Raw genomic sequence first — 21271 nt, 5'->3', positions numbered from 1 at the left:
AGAAGACAGCTTAGAAGGGTGAAGGAGGATAATCGAGAAGGAACAGTAGAGTAGAGGCGAGGAGCAAGGAGCAAGGAGAGGCTTAAGGGAAGGCAAAAGAGACGAGAAAGGTGGGAATAGAGCAGACTGGAAAAAGAGCGCAGGGTGCTCTCTTGAGAGCCAGACATACAAGAATAAAATAAGGCTGATCATTCATATCAAGGGATTGACTCATGGGGCACAGAGGTGGGGATGGCGCAACATTCTCTACTATATGAAGTGGAGGAGTTAAGGAGCTAGTGGGATTGAAAAGGAAAGAAAAGGCTCACAGATCAAAAGAGAAGCTGGGGGGCACATGAAGGATTGGGAAGCTGAGGTTGTGGATGGTTGAGCTGAAACTGTGAAAACACCTACCTCTGGCTCACATCAACAGGCCAGTGTGAAATGCAAAATAGACATGAGATGACGTGAGATGTGCAAATGGCCACAGGACTAATTAACGCAAACAAGAAGTTTCAACCATGCGTGTAATTGTGTAAATATAACGGACAAAAACAGTGAAAGGTGATACATTGCTTACCACTCCAACCCGTTGCATCTGAACAGTGTGCTTACAGTAGAACTCATATCATATTATAAAGGATAGCTTTGATACAGACAATGAGTTGTTGGCTGTAGCTGTTTGAGCGAGCAGCAAAGCAGAAAAACAGAGGGGAACCTACCACATTTGTCTTCATCAGAGTTGTCCCCACAGTCATTGTCGTAGTCACATTGCCAGCGGCCCGGCACACAGCGGTTGTTCTTACAGCGGAACTGGTATGGCTCACATGTCCGCTCGTCTGAGCACCAAACAGACATGATAAGTACAAGTGTGGTCCTGTTAACAACTTCCTGTCTTTCCCTTCTCCATCTGCCACTCTGTCCTTACCACACTCTTCCTTGGGTTCATCTGAAGCGTCTCCACAGTCATCCTCTCCGTCACACTTCCAGCGTGCCGGGATGCAGCGCCCCGAGTCCTTACAGCGGAATTCATCCACACCACATGTCATTTGGGCTGCAATATAAAGGATTTAATGGATTAGGCACACTGACACTAGACATGGCTCAACACGCTTTTATGCTCTCTTTCTGGAACAGCATTAACAGATAACAAAATAAATAACAGTGTTGTTATCATTAAGCTATAATAACGACAAACTGAATAATGGACTGCTGAATAACCTGTTGTGATGTATAATTCTACGGGGGCTTTCACACATAACCTGTTTGGTTTTGTTAAAACAAACTTAAGTCCGTTTGTCCGGTTATTACATTTAGTTTGAGCTGGTGTGAAAGCAATTAGCATGGTTTCAAAAGCTTTACTACTAATAAATTTATCCGCTAATCATGAAACCTGTTGGGAAGCGATCTTATAATTAATGTGTATAAGGCCATGTACTGTATGTAACCTATTTATGCAAATTGACAAATATGCACGTCAGTGTGGGTATTTCCCCTGATTGATAGGTCAAAAGCTGACTCTGTGTACTTTGTCAGTTAATTAAGTCCATTAATAAAAGTGTGTGACCGCATTCCCAGAGTAAAACGCCCAAAATCATTACTGGATAAGACGCCTCATCCAGTGTCTGTGTGCTTCCCGACTTTTACACCAGTCGTCTGGGGGCGTGCAAAGGGCCTGTGGTATAGTCCTGTCTCTACCTGTACATGTTTTGTCTATTACTACTAATAATGAACCGAACTACAGGTGTGAAAGCAACCTAAGCTTCCTTTTTAAACTCAAAAAGCCAGTGCAATATTCCCCATGTTAAATTTGTATCCATTACGGACATCCAGAGCCTCCCATCAATATAATCAGTCAGGTCCTGTTCATGCAGTAGAGACTGATTTCTAAAGCAGCGGTGCCATTTTGTTCAGTAATGAGCTGTATCTTACTGCAGTTGGCAGGCTCGTCCGATCCATCCACACAGTCATTGTCCCTGTCACACACCCACACCCGTGGGATACAGCGCTTGGTGATGGCACACTGGAACTGATTGGGGGCACATGTCACTTCCGCTGCAGAAGAAACAAACAGATACTCCAATATACCGGTATACAGAAGAATTGCTACCTTATCACAAATTTCACAAATTGAAATGACTACAATGCTGAAGTCCTGCTAGCGGCTCCTAGAGACTGTGCTCAGCCGTCCTATCTGCTCATCAGATTTTGAGATACAGTATAAGTGGAAACTGTGGCTTACGAAGGTGATAGAGAAAAGATCAAAGGGCTCACTATAAATAGTAGGGTTCAGCCGGTGGGGACAAAATGTAGTCATGCTTGAAATTGTAGAGATACCTTGCTCTGGACCAACGTGTTCAGATCAATGAATCCTTAGGCCACTAGAGGGGCAAAAACAGAAAAACAACAGAAGGCCCAAGGAACATAAAGGGCAATGAGACTCACGACAGTCTTTCTCATCCTCTCCCTCTCCACAGTTGTCCTGTCCATTGCAACGGAAGATGCCAGGAATGCAGCGACTGGGGTGGGTGCATTTAAATTGACTTGGCAGGCACACGTGGATGTCTGGAGACAGGAAGACAACAATAAAAGGATATGGCTTATTATGGGTTCATCTAAGAAAAAGATTGAAATTCTGTAAGTATGAGTAGGTGCGTGTACCACAATTGGCCTCATCAGAGTTGTCTTGGCAGTCATTGTCGCCATCACAGATGTAGGCTGGGTTGGTGCAGATGCCTGTACCACACTGAAACTGGCCCGGTCTGCACTTAAACTCAGCTACGGAGACAAAACACAGATCGTTATTAACTGGAACAAACAATACTCATTTTGTAGACAGATCATCACTCACGGCAGTCTGCAGGCTCATCTGAGCGGTCCCCGCAGTCATCCTCAGTGTCACACTTCCACCAAAACGGAATGCACTTGTCATTTTTGCAAACAAACTGAAGGAACAGAAGAGAAAAGTATTTATATTTCTTTTTAAATGAATAATGTGTCGATACAGGCTCAAACAATAGCATCGGGTTAGCTCACCTGACTTGCAGTGCAGTTGGACAAGCACTGTCTACCATCAGCTGCAAGGTAAAAGTTAGTGGGGCAGGCACACTTGTAGCCCCCTCCAGGTGAGATCAGACATAGGTTACTGCATCCTCCATTGTTGTTTTGGCACGGGTGGCCGGCCACTGAAGAACAAGGAAATGATCAGACACGGTCCAAGACGCAGATGAAGATTTACATGTGGCACTTATGAATGACGGTTACTTTGTTTTACCTTCAGGCTGGCGGTACGGGTGGTAAATGTGGACATCCATCGGTCTGTGTAAGGTGCTGATCAGCACGGTCTTGTTGATTCCCAGTGTCTTATGAGCTCTGTTGATAGACTTTGTCTCCCAGTCTGTCCAGTAGATGTACTCCTCAAACAGAGTCATAGCAAAGATGTGGGGGATGTCCTGAACAAGAACTACAGGCGCACAGGCACAAAGACAAATAAGTTAGTAACGACAACTGGAGAAGTGCCCACTCCAATTGAGTTCATGCGTGTGTTACCTGTGTGTCTGTTGGTTCCATCCAGGCTGGCAAATGCGATGTAGTCCTCTCGAGCATCGGCCCAGTAGATGCGGTCATTGATGAAGTCCAGCGTGAGGCCATTGGGCCAGGTGATCTTATCCTCCACAATGGCACTCCTGTTGGAGCCATCCATCCCGATCCTTCCTATGTGGGGGGTGTCACCCCAGTCTGACCAGTATAAGTACCTGTCAGGGATGTGCTGTATTAGTTAGGTTCATTGGTCATAACAAATCAGAGTTAAACACATTGCAAAATCGCAAAAAGTACAGTAATTAAAAGTCAATCCAGTATACATTTATTGAATGTAACCGACAACTGAGCAGTGCATGGATCGATGGTGTTGGTAAAATGCACCCCCTCTGGCATTCAAACAGAATAAAACAAAGTTTCCCTGCTCACAAAACTACTACTTTTTGACACAGATCTTCACTCTTACCCATAGCGAACGTCCACAGCCACGGCACGTGGCTCCCTCAGGCCGCTGTTGACCAGAACTGTCCGGTACGCTCCGTTCAGCTTTGACACCTCGATAGTGTCCCGTCCCTTATCACACCAATACAGGTTTCCTCCTACCCAGTCGACTGCCAGGCCATCAGGGTTGCTGAGTGATGTGCGATGAAGCACCTAACAAATGAGCAAGCAGCAATCAGCGATTCAATTATTTTTCCTAGGTTTTTACTTCACATGCATGAATACAAATCAAGATTAATTATTGATTTTAAATACAGGCTTTATGTTATTCAGGAGATATTTTCCACACATTTCTCTGTCCGCTATACACACTGACCTCAACATCGCTGCCGTTGATGTGCATGCGGCGGATCATGCTGCCCTGGGTGGTCACATCTGTCCAATAAATCATCTGCTGGCGATAGTCGAAGTCCAGAGCCACAGCATTGTTTAATCCCTGTCAAAGCACAGTAGCTGCATCAGTCTGAGCCAGTTATTAAAATCCCTGTTTGCAGGATTTCTCAGCACTTCAAAAGGACATACTTTATCTGCAAGTCTCACCTGTTTGAGCAGCGTGTAGTTGGAGCCATCCAAGTTGAGCTTCCTCAGATAGTAGCGGTTGGCAAAGATCAGGAAGGGTTCTTCATCTGCAGGGAGGGAGACATCTTATGTGAGTGGATTTTCCTGAAACACTTCCTGGATGTTATTAATCTTGTCATGTTTCTTACCAGAAGTGGATTTGCATATGGTGGGGTTTTCAGGGCTAAGCTGGAAACCCTCCACACACAGACAGTGGAAGCTGCCATGTGTGTTGATGCAACGCTGCGTGCAGGGGTAGGTGGTTGTGCACTCATCTATGTCGACACACGTCTTCCCGTCATCTTTCAGACGGAAACCAGGGTGGCATCTACACTGTGAGGGGACAAAGTACAGAGCAGGTAAAGCAACAGCGCATGCTATTACTGGAAAGCTGAAGTCACAACTTCATGGTGTTCACTTACCTTGAAGCCTATTTTAAGGTCTTCACAGAGCTGGGAGCAGCCGCTCAGTTTGCTGTTCAGGCACTCGTTAATAAAACAGTTCAGCTCATCGGAGCCGTCGCCACAGTCGTCTTTATGGTCACAAAGCAATGTCTCATTGACACAGTTTCCATTATTGCAGGCGTACGCAGTGTCGTTGCATTTCTTCTCTGTAGAAAGAAAGAAAGAAAGTTGGGCACGCACCGATCTGACTTTTCCAATCCAGATAAAGATTTACATAGAATTGAATACATCGGCCCCTTTGTCAGCAATACCTGATCCAGCTATTTGAGTCACCAACGACCCAATATAGATGCATCCCTACAACTAGTGGGGCAGATATCATTTCAGGAATTCATTTAAATCACAGCTGTAGAGAGTGCTATCCAGTTGCCAAAAAGATAAGCAATGGTGCCATATTCACTTCATATGTTCTTATACTGGATGCGCCTTTTCCGTGCTTGCTTTCTTTACTGTTGATCTGCTGTAAATGCTATAATGTTGTTTGTCCAAGAGTAAAGTGCTTTTGGAGTGCATGTGTGGGACTAACCTTGGCCAGTGCAGTGTGGGTTCTTGGGGGCTTCGTCTGAGTGGTCATGGCAGTCAAAGTCTCCATCACACTCCCATGAACTCTGGATGAGGCAGCGTCCGTTAGCACAGCGGAACTCGCTGGGTCCACATGTCGGATATTCTGAAGCGAGAAAGGGCACGAGGGTTTAGGACAGTTGAACTCACTGTTGAGAGCGAGGAGGAAAAGGGAGGTTTTTTTTTTTAAATCGCCCCATCAGGAGTAACAGGTCATGGTTCCACTCACCACACTCCTGGGACTCGTCTGAGCCATCACTGCAGTCGTTGTCATGGTCACACACAAAGTGTTTGGGGATACACTGTCGGTTCTGGCACATGAACTCATTGCTGCTGCACGTGTTGTTGAACACTGAGACATAGAAATATTTGGTGAGTGAATGATGCAAATAGTCCTCTATAAGATACAGATTGATGTATTTCTTTTTCTGGGTAATTAAAATGTTCTTATTTTGACAAAAATCCACCCCGGCCTGCACTCACCACAGCCAGCTTTGACGCTCTCGTCAGCCCCATCAGGACAGTCTTTATCTCCGTCACACTTCCAACGCTGGGGGATACACTTATGTGATCCAGGACACTGGAACGCCTCAGGACTGCAGGTTTTGGTCTCTGTGTGTGAAAGAGGTTATTGAAGATGATTTTGAAGCCTTTCTTTGCCCTGAGTATTTGAGAATATACCGCAAACTCAGATAATTATATTTTGGAAATGTTTCAGAGGCAGCATGATTGCTTAAAGCTATCACAAAAACCTAAATTATTTGCATACATGCCAATGTTTTAGTCCATACTGCACTTGAGTATTGTGTAGTGGTCATCAGATGAATTAAAGCTCTAGTTAAGAGTATCACAATATCCACAAACGAGAGGATCCTCCAAGTTTAATAATGTATGTTGATACTTTCCATGGATTCTACTGCTGTCAAAATATCTTTGTTGGTAGAAATGTTAGCTCTAATTCATCTTGTATTTGTATTCCTTAAAGGTTTGTGCCCAACACTCACTGCACTTGCTGTCCTCATCGCTGCTGTCACCACAGTCATCGGCTCCGTCACACACCCAGCGGTTGGGAATGCAGCGGTGGTTCCCACACTCAAACTGAGTGGCTGAGCAGAATTTATCTAGGAGGTCCAGAAAGAATGTATAAAGTGCAAAATACAAGCGCCACAACAAAGTGACTGTCTATTGCACTTCAGCTTGTTTGGGCTCGAGTATCTAAACTTACCACAGTGAGCCTCGTCTGCACCGTTCTCACAGTCATTTTCCTTATCACAAGTCCAGCTCATCGGGATACAGCGTCCACTTGGACAGGCAAAGAAGGGCGTTGGACACTTTGTTTTCCCGCTTCCTGGCAAAGCGACAGAAAAGTGGCAAGTCAATGGAGAAAACATAAAAGAATTAAGTTAGTATGAAGAGAGAAATAGACAATTGAATTTACACTGCAATAATTTTTAGGGAGAATTTCCTCCCAAATCACAATTTAATGGATGAAAGCATTCATTGTTTTTCTTCCATTTGGAATAATCCCATTTGGACTTGTGGCTCTAATCTCTCTGTCAACAAATTTCTTTCACATTTTCCCCTGCATGCTGTGAGAAAATGCGAGTATAAAATACCTGGGCAATTTCTTTCATCTGAGAAGTCTCCACAGTCATTAGCTCCATCACACAGCCATGAAGGGGCATAGCAGAGTGTAGTGAACTCGCACTTCTGAAATGTCACTCCTTTCACTCCCAGGTGGAAGTAACTGGAACAGTCCGTGGCAGCTTAAAAGAGGAGAGCAGCACTATTTTATACCGTAGCCTGTGAGACAGTCGTGCCATTTTTCTATAACATCTAGTCATTCTGAATGAATCGGATCATTTTACTTACTGCAGCTCATCTCGTCACTGGCATCCTCACAGTCCACTTTCTGGTTACACTTGCTGGAGTTGGAGATGCAGCCTCCATCTCTGCACTGGAACTGATCGGCTGTGCACAGTGTAGCTGACAAACATAAAAACAAGAGACGGTGTTTTGGTGGAGTTTAATTTGTAAATGTCATATGACTGCAGGAGAGAAGAACTTGTTTTAATCGGAAGACTTGACTCACTGTTACAGAAGACTTCATCAGAATTGTCACCACAGTCGTCCTGCCCGTTGCACCAAGAGCTATGCCCCACACAGCGGCTGTTTACGCACCGTCTATAACCCTTCTTGCACATGCGGTTGGCTGAGGACCGGACAGGAAATGATACAGACTCAAACCACAAATGTCGACAACAAGAACACGGTTGAAACTGTTTTTACTGAGCCAAAGGTTCAACTTACCACAGTAGGACTGTTTCTCATCGGACTTGTCCTTGCAGTGGGCCATGCCATCACAAGTCAGAGTGTAGTTAACACAATCTCCATTTCCACACTCAAACTCATCAATGTTGTTACATGTAGCGTTGAGGGCTGTGAGACAAAGACAGAAAAATGCACTTAGGAAGTGTTGTCCACCCCGAGGCATGCAGCTTGCAAAATCTTAAGTGCTCATTCAAATCCATTCAAAGCCTGATCTCAGTCTTTTGATAAAAATATCTTTTTAAATAGCGTGCATAAGATAACTTTTTTATAACCCCTTTTCACTCCCTGTCTTGTGTTACCTATGCAGGTGTTGTCTTCCAAAAGCTTCCTGTCGCCACGGCAGCTGCAGTTGACCCTCCCCTCAGAGGTCAGCAAACACAGATCCTGACACCCTCCATTGTTAACACGGCACATAGAGAACTCACCTATGCAGAGATGAGCAAAGTTAGGGAAGGTTAGCCACATAAAACTGTACATATACACACACACACACACACACACACACACACACACACACACACACACACACACACACACACACACACACACACACACACACACACACACACACACACACACACACACACACACACACACACACACACACACACACACACACACACACACACACACACACACACACACACACGAGTGAGTCAGCTAAGGATTTCCACATCCACCCTCCTCCCACACAAACACACATCCTCCCCCGTGTGCATCCACATCAACAGACAGATATGCGTGCATGAATGTGGCAATGGCTCTGCCTCCACCGAATGCATATTTCAATGTGACTCAATCGAAATGGGATTTGCAGCTATTACCACAGGCTCTCTGCTTGTATGGTCGCTGTGGGTATTGGAGCGCGAGAGAGTTTACTGAATGAGGCAACTTGAGGGAGAGGATGGCTGACGATATGGTAGAGAAAAAAAAAAATCTGCTAGGCTGCATTGATTTAAAAGGATACAGACGATGGGAGATGCAGAACAAGATGAAAAACAGCAATTCAGCAGGCACTTGTGTGTTTGTGTCTGTGGTGATATGGAGCTGATGTTGGGGTTGTGAATGTCAGGCGGGCCCATCCTATAAAATGATGTATGAACTCATCTTCTCCATTGTCACTCCTAGATTACTTCTGTCACCTCATTAACTGCTCATGAATGTTTTAGCAATGCACTCAAACCTCCTTTTACAATGTTTAATTGTGATGAAGTATCTTGACTTGCCAGGTATTTAATTTGATCGATTAGCCAAAAAAAGGCATTGTTGTTTAGATGTTTTATTCTGTATTTAAAGTTTATCAATTGATTTTTACAAAAAATGTACAAAATCATAATAGTCATTCATACAAAGGATTTCTATGAATGAAAGTGGATTTTGTGAAAATATCACTGGGTGATACTTTATCCATATTGCCCAGTGCTAGGCATTATGGACTTCAAAAACACTGTTACAATGTCTTCACACAGTTCAGAGACACACACACACACACACACACACACACAAAGCTGGATCCCTCACTAAAAACTCACAGCTATTGGTGTCGTTAGCCACAGCGACGATACCCATTGGCTGCTGAGGTATGTCAGCACGTAGCACCTTCATGTCTCCTCCTGTGTATTTGTCAGCCCGAAGCACGGCCCTCCTCACCCAGTCAGTCCAGAAGATGTAGTCACCGTACACGGACAGGCCAAACGGATGGACCGGCTCATTCTTCAACACCACCTGCAGGGGGAAGCACAACCACAGTCACGACCTCATGCATTCAGGAAATTTCAGCCTTGCAACAGATAAACAAACTGTTATGAGGCAACCCTATAATACAATCATGCTGTAGTATAAATGTTTCCATTACGCAGCACAGTGTACACCGCGATTGTCTGCGTGTGAGCGAGCATGTTTTACTCACATAGCGGCGAGTGCCGTCATACTCGCAGCGCTCTATCTTGTCTAGTGTGGCGTCAGAGAAGTAAAGTTTTTCAGCGCGGTGGTCTATGGCCAGGCCGTTAGGGGTTCGGATATCATTGCCGATGATCACAAGGACGTTGGAGCCAGCCAGTGTGGCACGCATAATACTGGGAGACTGCTCATTCCAGTTGGTCCAAAACATGAGGCTGCAGAGAGAAAAAAACAAAACAGCAATGTGCATGTGAATTTTTTTGACCTAATTTAGGAATAGTTTTGAATGCAAGGAGGTGTGGTGGGAATTAATTTATTCGTTTTAACCTCTGACACTCATCAAGGACAAAGGCTCTGGGGTGGTCATCTCCCGACATGCTGACCACGATGTGCCTGTCAACGGCACCCCAGCGGCTCTGATCCACGGTGTGGCGGGTGATGGTTGAGGTAGTGTAGCTGGTCCAGTACAGCATATCCCAGCCCCTGTGGTACGCCAAGCCCTCCACCGAGCCAACATCTGAAGAAGAATGAAAGAATAGAGAGAAGAGCAGGAGATTAAAAAAAACAGAGAAATGGGGGACAAGAAAGGGAACCACAAAAAGGGAGAAGACAGAAGAGAAAAGAGGGAAAGGAAAAGAAGCACGTCAATCCCAGTTTTGTGTTAAAAGGCCAAATGTGGACTGTCTGGCAGCAGCTCAGTGTTGGCAGACTGCTGTGGGGCAGCACAGAGTCAGGGCTATGGACATGACAGCGTGGTATTAATGACCAAGAACACAGTGTGATTCAAGGCTTCTATCCAGCAAATAGCTCACTAAAAAGGTCACAGTAACAGTTGCAGCCTTGCGTATTACTTTCCATCGCACTACCTCATCAACAGATGAGAAGTAAAAAGTCATTTTTTTCTGCTACACAGTCTTGAAATGAGTAAGAGGTTATGAGCTCCTAGCCTGCACAGAGGCCAGAGGACAGGCAAGAGTCAGCCAAGATGGAGGAACACTAAGTTCTGCAGTCGCAGATAGAGAACAGCTGCTCTGCTGGTGAAAAAAAACATGCACACACACACACAACTGAACTTCAGGAGAAGTATATTTGAAAACACACCAGATCGCTCCAATGCCAAATACTTGATAATAGCTGCCTTCCTGTTACTGTTACTGCAATGGAACAGTGAGGGTCTAATGATTGCAGCGGCCTTTTCCAGGGCTGGGTATGATCTCACTCTATCAGCTCGGGCCGGAGGATCAGTGAGGTTCACCCCCAGGTGGGACACTTAACACTACACCTCAACATATCCAGTGAAACGCCGCGAACATGAATCAACATTTGCCTGGCTCATGCTAGGACACTGTGAATGAACCAAAGCAACTGGAGAGCTGAGCGAAGGAATGACACAAAAACAACTCCCCACTGCTTCTCGTGCTCGTAAATCAATGCGCTAAAAATCGATGAGGAGCAACTTGAAATCCATTCACCCCTATTTCCTCTTTCTTTGGTGCTGTTAATTAATTATAAAGCTCCAGCCTGCAGCTCTCTCTACTCAAATTCTTGCTTTTCAGTTTTGTTTATCTTCACACTGCATTGTTGACCTAAGCCTATTTGGGTTCCTGTAGATTTTCTCTTGCTGTTTACAATAATTCAGACGAGCTGAATTTACAGCTCTTGAGCTCAGCTGGTTAAACTGACACCGATAGTTCTTTATTGCAGTTATATGCAGTAGGTGTGATAGCAGTTCAGTGTTTTCTATCAGACCAGCAGTCAAGAATTACCCTGATTTCTGAAGGCAAAAGCGATTTCACTCTGTCTCTCGTGTGTGCAGGAACAAAACTCCTAGAAAATGTACAGATCCTTTCAGATAACAAACAGACACAATTGACCATGGGAAAAACTATGTTTTGCCTCATTAGTCCCTCCCACAGAGAGCAGGCCAGCCTATCTCTCGCCTGCTCTAGGATAATCAGTCCAGAGTTCACCTGCCGTTTACTCCGTGTCATCCTCTCTTACTGTCGAGCTATTCACCTCCTTTCATTTCCTCCTCTGCCAGAATTGTGCGTCTCAGGAGATCCGTTCCTTGGAGGCAGGAGCGAGGCTGAATGTGGATTGCTGAGCACGGGCCTGATTGAGATGTCATGTGGAGTAGCCGCCTGCTCTGAGGTGACAGGAAATCACACAATCTACAGCATTTAGCTCTCAACACTTGGACGCTTTAACAAGAGATGGATGGACACCCCAGCAACTAAGAAATCAGGAGTGTCTTGACTTCAACGGAGGCGTCTGAGGTTATTTCACTCACTTTACCATCCCCCCGCCAATCACAGGTGGAGCTTATTGCGAGGACTGGACTGGCTTGATTTACATACAGCACTTTGGAAGCAGCTTGATTTCTACTATGAAAATGGTCATTTACTGGATCCATTTTAGAGGGAATGTCATTTCACAATGTAGACATGAATGTATGTAATCTATGTGTGTATTTACTCATGTGAATCACCTTCAGTCCTTTTTATTGGTAGATTTTACCATCAACCTTTAAGGAATTTATTGGAACTTAGTTGATTAATCATACCCACAGTATGAGCAATCATTCCCACTGGTATTATCAGTAGTTTTATGACCGGCTTGAGAATATTTTAACCCAACCTAAAGCCAACAGTGGCAGTATGACTATCTCCATAACTGAAGGCAGGATGCTGCTGTTGAACTCTAATGGTTCAGGGGATCTGCTGGGGAACAGCAGCGACACGGGGCTGGGCAATGTGGAGCAGGTCCTCGTCCCCGTATTAGATCTACTGATTCTGACGCTGGGAGTTGGTGGGCACACCATGGTGATGATGATCCTGTGTAGAAGGCGGAGACATATTGGACAGTCCCCTCAAAGCTCCATGACAGGCACAGGAACTGACGTCCTCCTGCTGGCTCTGAGCGCTGCAGACTTGCTTTTGCTCTCCATGCTTCCCTTCCACACCGTTGCCATAGCCATGCAGCGATGGCCGTTCGGAGACTTCATGTGTCGTCTGGTGAGCTTCTTGGGATCGGCCTGCTCCTCAGCCAGCGCCTTCACACTGGCCATGCTGGCTGCGTCTCGATATCTGACTGTGGTGCGGCCTGCCAGAGCTTTCAGCCTCCTCTCCCCTCGCCGTGTGTCTATAGCGGCTGTGCTCCTCTGGGTCCCGGCCTGCTGCCTGGCTACTCCACAGCTGGTTTTTCGCTTTGTGGGAACCCCACACGGAACCCCTGATGGCCTCGCTTGTTTTGCTTTCCTGTCCCACAGAGACCAGCTGATCTACGGATTGTTTCACTTCCTCGTGGCCTTCTTGCTTCCACTGGTCACCATTGCGGTGGCATACGGCAGCGTCTACATGTTCCTGTGGGGGAGGCAGCATACCGGCAGGGCTCCCCAAGTAGAGCGCTACCAGAGCAAAGTGACCAAGACATCGGCCATGTTGGTGCTGGCTTTTACCCTGTGCTGGCTGCCATCCTATGGACTCACACTGGCCTTATTGGTGGATGAAAGCTTAGAGGCCAATGGTGCATCTCCGCGCAACGGCCCCTTCAGTGTATTTGCACGCCTCATGGCGACCTCGTCTACGGTGATGAACCCCATCCTATATGTACTGATGTCCCAAAAATTCAGACAAGACCTACTAAGGCTGTTCAAGAGGGGAGGGCAAAGAGCCAGTGCTACCACAGCTGTGGCTATGGTAGCTGCTTGAGTGTATTACCATCAACAACTAGCTTGATATACCCAAACATCTGAGCCACTGGGCAAATCCTAATGGGAATCACAGTAAAACCATTATAAGCTGAGCAGCTTTGCTGAAAGACACAATCATTACCCTCATGAGAAAAGTCTACTTAACAAGGAAAAGCAACAACACTCACAACAGCAGGCAACATTCAACATCTTTGCCTCTTGACAAGACTGGTTGTCTGGATATTGTAAAAGAAGATCAAACCAGTAGCTCTGGGAGTTGCCACTCCCCAGCGACAGTGGGACAAACAATCCTGAATCATGCATTCCTTGTAAAACAGTAAAGGCACGTTGGTAAAACATTAACGGTGCACCTGTGTTTTGTTGTGCTGAGATAAGGTCATCTGTGAATCTGTAGGCCTGTTGATACTAATATACACTCTGTTCTCAAAGCTTTCAATTTGTTTTTAGTTTGGCAACAACTTCAGAATAAAAGCTTCCTGGTTGTGTTTAGGTTCGCTGGGATGAGTGTTTTGGAAAACAGCGGTTTTCTCCTCCAGAAGATTTCTCACTGGGGGGGGGGGGGGGGGGGGGGGGGGGGGGTCTGATGTTTACAACTAAGGTTCTTTGTTATTCACCAATAAAGTGGAGTAACCAGAAATAACTCTTGACTAATGACCAGTGTCCAAAATCTGGTTTGGGAGGGGGAATAAACTGGGACATAAACTGGTGGAGGTTGACTGATAAAAGACAAGTGGCTGTTAGACTTAAAACGAGGGAATACTCACTCTCTACCACAGTCTTGCGGTCGGATCCGTCATCACTGATCCGCTGGATGTTGCCGAAGTGGATGTCGCTGAAAAAGATACGGTTGGCTCCCTTTCCTCCACCTCCTCTGTAATCAAAGGTGAGTGCGATGACGTTCTTCATATGCTCGGGGTCCTCAAATGGTTTAATGGGGGCATTCAGGTTGTTTTCATCCGACAGGTGGACACTCTTTAGTATGGTGCGCTCTGAGTAAAGCAGGTAGCCGTCGTAGTCACGGCAGCTGCAGCCGTCCTCCGCCAGCATGCCATGAGCGCAGGCACATGTCCGCTGTCCATTGCCACGGAAAAGACAAAGCTGCTGGCACCCGCCATTTTTGTCTTTGCACACATTTGTTCCTGTACACAGAGACGTGAAATCCATGAAATAATCCTCAACTACAACTAAATTGCTCAAAACAACCTGGAATTGCACAACAAATGTGATGTGACATTTATGAAGTATTAAACGATTATGTAAAAATACAATAGACATTTTACAGTTTTAAAACTAACGCCGTGGTGCTTACCTTGCTGCCTGGCCCTGTTGAAAACCTTGATGTCTTTGAGCTGTACACCAATACCAGTCCTCAGAGACACAGAGTCTGTGGCGTTGTCCTTGCTGCCTCTCTTTATGGAGCCATTGGCATGTGTCCTGGTCCAAATGTTAAACAGAAATTAAACAGAAATTAAGCTAGATGAGTGAAATACTAAGACTCGCCAATAAGTGACAAATGAGGTGGGTATGTCTTACCTGTCACTCCAGTAGATGTAGCTCTCAAACACAGACACAGAGAACATATCCATGTTGTTGTTGGCCAGCACCACCTCCCTGTTCTCTCCAGTCTCCAGGTTGATGCGCTCAATCTTGTCTGTCCTGGCATCGCACCAGTACAGCAGACTCTCCTACATGCACACGGACAGGAATGGTTGAGATGATGTTATGATGCAGTGTTCCCTGTCTGCACTGTAATATAGTGATATAAATGCAAGGCTGGCCCGTTATACTGCACCTCATAGTCAATGGAGATACCGTTGGGCCAGCTGATACTGCCATTGACCAGGACAGCCCTCTGAGTGCCATCCAAACGAGACCGTTCAATACGGGGGTACTGGCCCCACTCTGTCCAGAACAGGTAGCTACACACACACACACACACACACACACACACACACACACACACACACACACACACACACACACACACACACACACACAGAGCAAAGCACAGAGACAACTTCCTCAGTAATCAATAATGAGAGAGATTACAGAAGCAGAAGCTACAGACAGCTACAGTAGTAATTGGAGTGTTGTCTCCTCTCACCCTTTCGCAGGGTGGACAGTGATGGCCCGAGGCTTATCCAGGCCCTGGGAGATCACCACATAGCGGAAAGAGCCGTTCAGTCTGGCCACCTCGATCACATCAAAGCCTTGGTCCGTCCAGTAGATGTTTCCTGTAGAGGATGAAGGAGAAACATTAATGCTCCGGCCCTGTAAAACCTCCTTCTGGATACTAAAAGTGACTTTCAATGACCTCAGAATTAAATTATTTTTCCCTTCTGTGTCTGTTCTTTGTGTATCTCTTTCCTGTTTTCTAGTACAATAGGTTTTACTCCTTGCTTTATATTCATCTCCGTTACTACTGCGTGGTAACAGAAAAACAAAGGATGATAGATATACTGACAGCAAAAGTGAAACTTAGTTTTTATCAGTATCTATGATTGATGCTGTTTGAATTCCACAATCTTGGTCATGTACACTGTTTTTTACATGTCTGTGGAGTCTCTCACCTGCTATCCAGTCCACAGCGATGCCCTCCACCCTGCCGATGCCGTTAGTGACCACGTCCTCTCTCCAGGTCTGGTCTCTCTTGGCCCTGCTAATGGTGCTCAGGCCCATGTCCACCCAGTAGATCGTGTCATTGTCTGTGAAAACAAGTGAAGGAGTTGGACTGATCAGAACTTTCCTTTACTCTAATACAGTAACACATACTAAATGCATTGGTAAATTAATCTGGTATTTCAGAGTCATTTTTATTGTTGTAAAAAAGTCTTACCAGCATGGAAATCTATGCCCACAGCCAGGGATGTGCCCGACACTGGTACCAGGGCATCAGACTTGTCTGATGGGTCCAAAGGAATACCACGTATGCCTTCATGCACAGAGTACAGCAGGAAAGAGCCAACACCTACAGAAAAAAAACAAATAAAACTCCATGTTTTGAGTTACATCACACATTTATCATTTTCATCAATTCTTAGATCCAAATTTGGCTAAATCAAGAAAACGTGTATGAATGTGTCCTACCCTCACAAGACTGTTGCCCTGTGCGCAGGCTGTATCCTGCAGTGCACATGCAGGCTCTGGTGGTTGGGGAGGTGGGGAGACACAGCTGGGAACAGTCTCCATTGTTATTACTGCAGAGATTGGCGCCTGGGAACACAAAAGCACGAAAACAAATACAGAAAACATATCAAAGAGGAGTTACAGAGACATAAACAGATGTGCTTTGGCATAGATAAACAGGCCACATGCAGCAAGCAAAACAGACCTTCAATGAGACAAGGACATATTTTCCTCCCTTCGTTTTTTTTAAATGTATTTGCTTAGTAATTTAACAGTAATTTAACCAGCTCTGCACCTTTCTGCACAGTTTCATTGTAGATTTTCATGTGCATCATGGGGGACGTGCTGTTCCTCAGGATTTTCCAGTTGCCACCATCCTTCTTGTCACAGGTTCCTATCTGGTCTGTTCCTTGGTCCGCCCACCACAACTTGTCTCCTACAGGATACAACAGAGGACAGGATGCTTAGCACTCTCCAGAAGAACCTAACACCCGGAGAACCCTCAACCTTAACTAAGAGCAACATTTAAAGGCACACATACATTAAACAAGAACGTTATCATATGTCAGGGCTGAGCTCTCTCTGCATATATTGCTGGCTAAAATGAACATTTTCTGGAAACGTACCCATGATGGCCAGAGCAGTAGCCTTGGTCAGCTTGCCCTTTACTCCGTCAAGCACTTCCAGTCCAGAGCCGTCCAGTTTACAGCGGTTGATGGTGCTGTTTCCTGAGCTGATCCAGTACAACTGCTCAGTGTCAAAGTCAATGGAGAGACCTGGAAAACCAACAGAGAGCTGATATGTAATGACATGCCCTTTCACTAGGGTGTGCTGTCTCTCATGCAGTCAGACAAAGAGGTACAGTATGTCACTCACCGACAGGGCCTTTCTGGCCAGTGAAGAGAACACTTCGGTTGTTGCCGTCTGTGTTAGCTATGCTGATATTGTCCCCATCTGTCCAGTAGAGTTTCCTGAAAGGGTCAGACAGAGAGAGAACTTCTAAATATTCTTAAATCATACTTTAAATCTTACCTTATAGGCTAAACATAGTCAATAGGCCACCTAATATGACTCCCAAGTCTCACCATATAAAAGTCATTGCTCATTGTGTGGCACTTATTGACAAAAAGGTTAATATGTTGATTGCTGGGTGGCTGCCTTTCGTTTGCCTGTGGTCATTGTTCGTATGCTGGTTTTGTGGTTCTGTGTCGAATCTTAGGAAAGGTTTTCTCTCTTGAAAAAGTGATATTGATCTAAAAAAGACTGCATGGTCTTATAAATGGGTAAGTATAATATATAGCAGTATATAATATTATTATAATAGTGTTAGGAATAGCAACAAAAAAATCCTGTAGAATCTATTGAGCATATGGTCTGCAAATCATACCATATGTGACTGTAACAGGAATGTAAAAAAAAAAAAAAAAAAGATGTCTCTCAAGTTCAACAGAGGCTGAAGAAGTTGGATGAAGCCGATATAGAGCCATGGGGAACCACTTCAAATCAGCAGCTGAAAAATGACCTCAGGCTCGTCATTGCCTTCAACTTCGTTGCTTCTCAAACTGGTCAAAGTCCTCACACATGAATGCGGAGTATACAGGACAATGTGATTGTGTGTCACTGTGTTTAGACTGTGTGTAATCTATGTTTAAAGGGTATCCATCTTCTCCCATCACCCACTTCCTGTTAAATCCCACCACATCCACCACACCCTTCATTTGTTTGTGAACATGCCTTTAAATAAAGTTTCTGCAGCATTTAAACGCCCTCATTCTTTTGCACACATACACACAAGTTTGAGTTTGTCCCTCTTTGCCCCCACCCACTCCTGGACGTATTCTGGGCAGTGTGTTTATGTGCCAGAAAGAGGAGACAGCCCCAGCATATGGATCCAGCATCTGCTTCTCATTTTCCCCCCATGCCAACAATGCTCAAATCGGAAACATTCCTCCGCTTAAGTCGGCTAAGTCTTTGAAAGCAGGAAGGAGTACACAAAAAAACACAAGGAGGCAGGGACATTTCTTAAGAAAATATCCTTTCTTCATCCACCTCAAACACTCAAAAGCACACATATTCATGCAGGACAGAACTAAATATATAAATACAGATAGTCTGTTTCTGCTCTTGAGACAGAGGAGGGACAGAGGCCAGGTTCTGTTTGGGGAGTTAGGGGGGATGAGGTTTCAATGAGAAGAAGGGAGGGAAAATGGACATTTGCTAAACAAGGCAGGAGGGGACAGGATGTATGATAAACACTGGGTCAGAAATAGCGACAGATAGCCACAGAGACACTCCCAGTAAATCATTTACAGATAGTACTGTATATCTGAGCGCATGCAGCCATCTTTCAAAAATAGAAATGGAGCAAGATGTAGAAAGAGAGCGACGGAGGAGAACGATGACGCGAGGGGAGAAAAATTGGAACCACATCCTGAGCGAAGTAACAGTCAGAGGTCAGCGACCATCTATACCAAACGACTCTGCCTGTCATCGCTGACTGCAAACAGAAGGGAGCCTGACAGCCAGACACCGCCTGAGTGTGTATAATTGTGTGCGCGCACTTCTGTGTGTATGTGTAGTAGGTTAAAGGTGAAATCAGGAGGGTGTCTGAGAACAATTTCTGAAAGCTTAATTTGGAATAAGTGACAGATTTAGTATGTGTGTGTGTGTGTGGACAACCAACCCTAGTATTGGATGCAGCACCAGACAGTGTGGTTTGTCTAGGCCCTGGATGACAGCATTTTTGAAGGAGCCGTCCAGTCTGGCAACATTAATCTGTTTCTTATTGGCATCATAACTGGTCCAGAACAGGTTCCTGGACACCCAGTCCACTGCCAGGCCGTGAGCATTGGGCAGATCTGAAGAAAGATATACGACATACACACAGAGCCATTAATCAGAAGACACTACCTTCCAAAGTCTTTGTGTGCAACGTGCACTGCTTTGGCAAGTGCCTAGTGTCAGTTACTAAGCTATGATTGGATAATTCATGTTTGGAGGCGGGGTTTAACAAACGGTAAATTTCAATTTGCAAACTGTAAAGAGTTGTCTTCTTGGAGCAGGACACTGCTTTAAAACACATGAACATAATATCCAAGTGAATGATATACAAACCAATCTGCCTGTTTGAAAAAAAGCTGTCAATACTGAAAACAATGAGCCTCTAGTCAGGTGTGTATTTTGTTGTGTTGCCTCCTCCGTACCAGCAGAGACCACAGTCTCAACTCCAGTGCCATTGATGAAAGCTCTCTTGATGGTCTGGGTGCGGACGTCTGACCAGTAGATACGGTGCTCCAGAGCATCATAGTCCACCACAGTCACGTTGTCGATATCAGGCACGGTGAAGGAGATGATGTAGTTGTAATAAGGGTTGTCGATGTCCACCCCTCTGATCTCAATCTGGCGAGCATACAGCAGGAACTGACGAGACTCTGTAGGGTGGGGAACATGTTGACAAGCATCCTTCAGTAACTCCCAAAACCTTCGGCATTCAATGGGGGTAATCAGGAGTTAAATGCAGCTTCAAGACAAAAGTCAAATGCATGAGTGGACGCAAATGCTAGGGTTGTTGGGATCGGTGGTTGCAGCATGGATGGGTGCATCGGCGCATTATTCCTGCCACTCGAACAAACAGTTAATCCAATTGCATCTTTGACTCTAATGATTGTGTCTGGCTGGCTAACGCAATAGCACAGCCGTGACAGCGAGAGTAAATTCAATCAGCGCAGAGACGTTACAATTGCGTTGGTCTCAACAGTCCTATCATCGTTCAACTGTGTGCAGCTTAAATGATAGACAGGACGAGAGGGAAGCAGACAGAGAGAGGGGGAGAGTAATGACAGTGTCAGGGCTGTATCGGCCAGGCCAGACTAGGTGGTGGATTTGGAAGGTTGTGGCTGATGCCTGCCATCAGACAGAAAGGGGCTCTCCATTCCATTACCCCTGAAGATAATAGAAAGTGATTCCCTGAATACTAAACTCACACACTGAATAAACAGGCCCGCTGTCACTTTTCACAGACAGACACTTCAATGCGCTCCAAAGCTGTCAAAGCAATAGCAACTCAAAGTGAAAAAAAGTCTAGATTGTTTAATAATCCTCTCTCTCTCTCTCTCTTTCTCTCTCTCTCTCACACACACACACACACACACACACACGGAAATAAACAATTCTGTAAGGACTGGGACTACACTGTGGCATTCAACTTGCCAAGACAAGCAGAGGGGAAAATTGTCCGCTAGCTCAAAGGGGAATCAAAGAGTGTGTTTACTACAGTAACTGCATTTATGCACGTGTGCTCACGCTTACCATAACAACTGCGTTTGTCAGGGCCCAGCTTCATGAGGTGAGGGCAGGCACACGAGAACGTCTGATTGTAGTTGATGAGACATAGATGAGAGCAGGGCTCCTTGCCATCTTTAGCCGCACATGGGTTAGGAGCTAGGGAGAAGCGAGTATGGAAAAAATTATTTAGAATGTACACTTGAACCATCTCATAAATCAGCATGTATACTATTGAGTTGTCGCTCTCATAATGAATATACTAGTGTTAAAGGAATAACCAGTTGCTTCTGTAGCCCTAATTTCCAAACACTTTTAA

General features: G+C 45.3%; 2 protein-coding genes across 3 annotated transcripts in view; one reads left to right on the top strand and one right to left on the bottom strand.

Moving 5' to 3' along the window:
* LOC142970245 (low-density lipoprotein receptor-related protein 1-like) overlaps window positions 1–21271 on the bottom strand; it is an 84067-nt gene that overhangs the window by 8042 nt on the left and 54754 nt on the right. For both annotated transcript variants that reach the window (XM_076110341.1, XM_076110342.1), the window contains exons 28-68: window positions 20980–21111; window positions 19875–20102; window positions 19355–19529; window positions 17548–17642; window positions 17298–17447; window positions 16967–17107; window positions 16633–16758; window positions 16382–16513; window positions 16116–16250; window positions 15650–15779; window positions 15338–15464; window positions 15079–15230; window positions 14855–14979; window positions 14310–14684; window positions 10161–10350; window positions 9844–10048; window positions 9467–9659; window positions 8234–8359; window positions 7914–8042; window positions 7696–7815; window positions 7476–7589; window positions 7220–7369; window positions 6829–6951; window positions 6608–6724; window positions 6087–6215; window positions 5833–5955; window positions 5569–5709; window positions 5001–5188; window positions 4728–4911; window positions 4561–4646; window positions 4337–4456; window positions 3986–4173; window positions 3529–3734; window positions 3254–3442; window positions 3016–3164; window positions 2831–2924; window positions 2641–2757; window positions 2425–2544; window positions 1912–2034; window positions 908–1033; window positions 702–818 (exon numbers count right to left, since the gene is read on the bottom strand). In XM_076110341.1, coding sequence (XP_075966456.1) covers window positions 702–818; window positions 908–1033; window positions 1912–2034; window positions 2425–2544; window positions 2641–2757; window positions 2831–2924; window positions 3016–3164; window positions 3254–3442; window positions 3529–3734; window positions 3986–4173; window positions 4337–4456; window positions 4561–4646; window positions 4728–4911; window positions 5001–5188; window positions 5569–5709; window positions 5833–5955; window positions 6087–6215; window positions 6608–6724; window positions 6829–6951; window positions 7220–7369; window positions 7476–7589; window positions 7696–7815; window positions 7914–8042; window positions 8234–8359; window positions 9467–9659; window positions 9844–10048; window positions 10161–10350; window positions 14310–14684; window positions 14855–14979; window positions 15079–15230; window positions 15338–15464; window positions 15650–15779; window positions 16116–16250; window positions 16382–16513; window positions 16633–16758; window positions 16967–17107; window positions 17298–17447; window positions 17548–17642; window positions 19355–19529; window positions 19875–20102; window positions 20980–21111 — 6090 coding nt within the window. The remainder of the gene's footprint in view (window positions 1–701; window positions 819–907; window positions 1034–1911; window positions 2035–2424; window positions 2545–2640; window positions 2758–2830; window positions 2925–3015; window positions 3165–3253; window positions 3443–3528; window positions 3735–3985; window positions 4174–4336; window positions 4457–4560; window positions 4647–4727; window positions 4912–5000; window positions 5189–5568; window positions 5710–5832; window positions 5956–6086; window positions 6216–6607; window positions 6725–6828; window positions 6952–7219; window positions 7370–7475; window positions 7590–7695; window positions 7816–7913; window positions 8043–8233; window positions 8360–9466; window positions 9660–9843; window positions 10049–10160; window positions 10351–14309; window positions 14685–14854; window positions 14980–15078; window positions 15231–15337; window positions 15465–15649; window positions 15780–16115; window positions 16251–16381; window positions 16514–16632; window positions 16759–16966; window positions 17108–17297; window positions 17448–17547; window positions 17643–19354; window positions 19530–19874; window positions 20103–20979; window positions 21112–21271) is intronic.
* LOC142970251 (somatostatin receptor type 5-like) lies at window positions 12491–13543 on the top strand. Its single transcript, XM_076110351.1, has one exon. The coding sequence runs from the start codon at window positions 12491–12493 to the stop codon at window positions 13541–13543; it is 1053 nt and encodes a 350-aa protein (XP_075966466.1).

Source organism: Anarhichas minor, unplaced genomic scaffold (assembly GCF_050575085.1).
Source record: "Anarhichas minor isolate MPS153535 unplaced genomic scaffold, ASM5057508v1 ptg000043l, whole genome shotgun sequence".
Lineage (NCBI taxonomy): Eukaryota > Metazoa > Chordata > Actinopteri > Perciformes > Anarhichadidae > Anarhichas > Anarhichas minor.
This window is presented reverse-complemented; position numbering and strand designations above follow the sequence as displayed.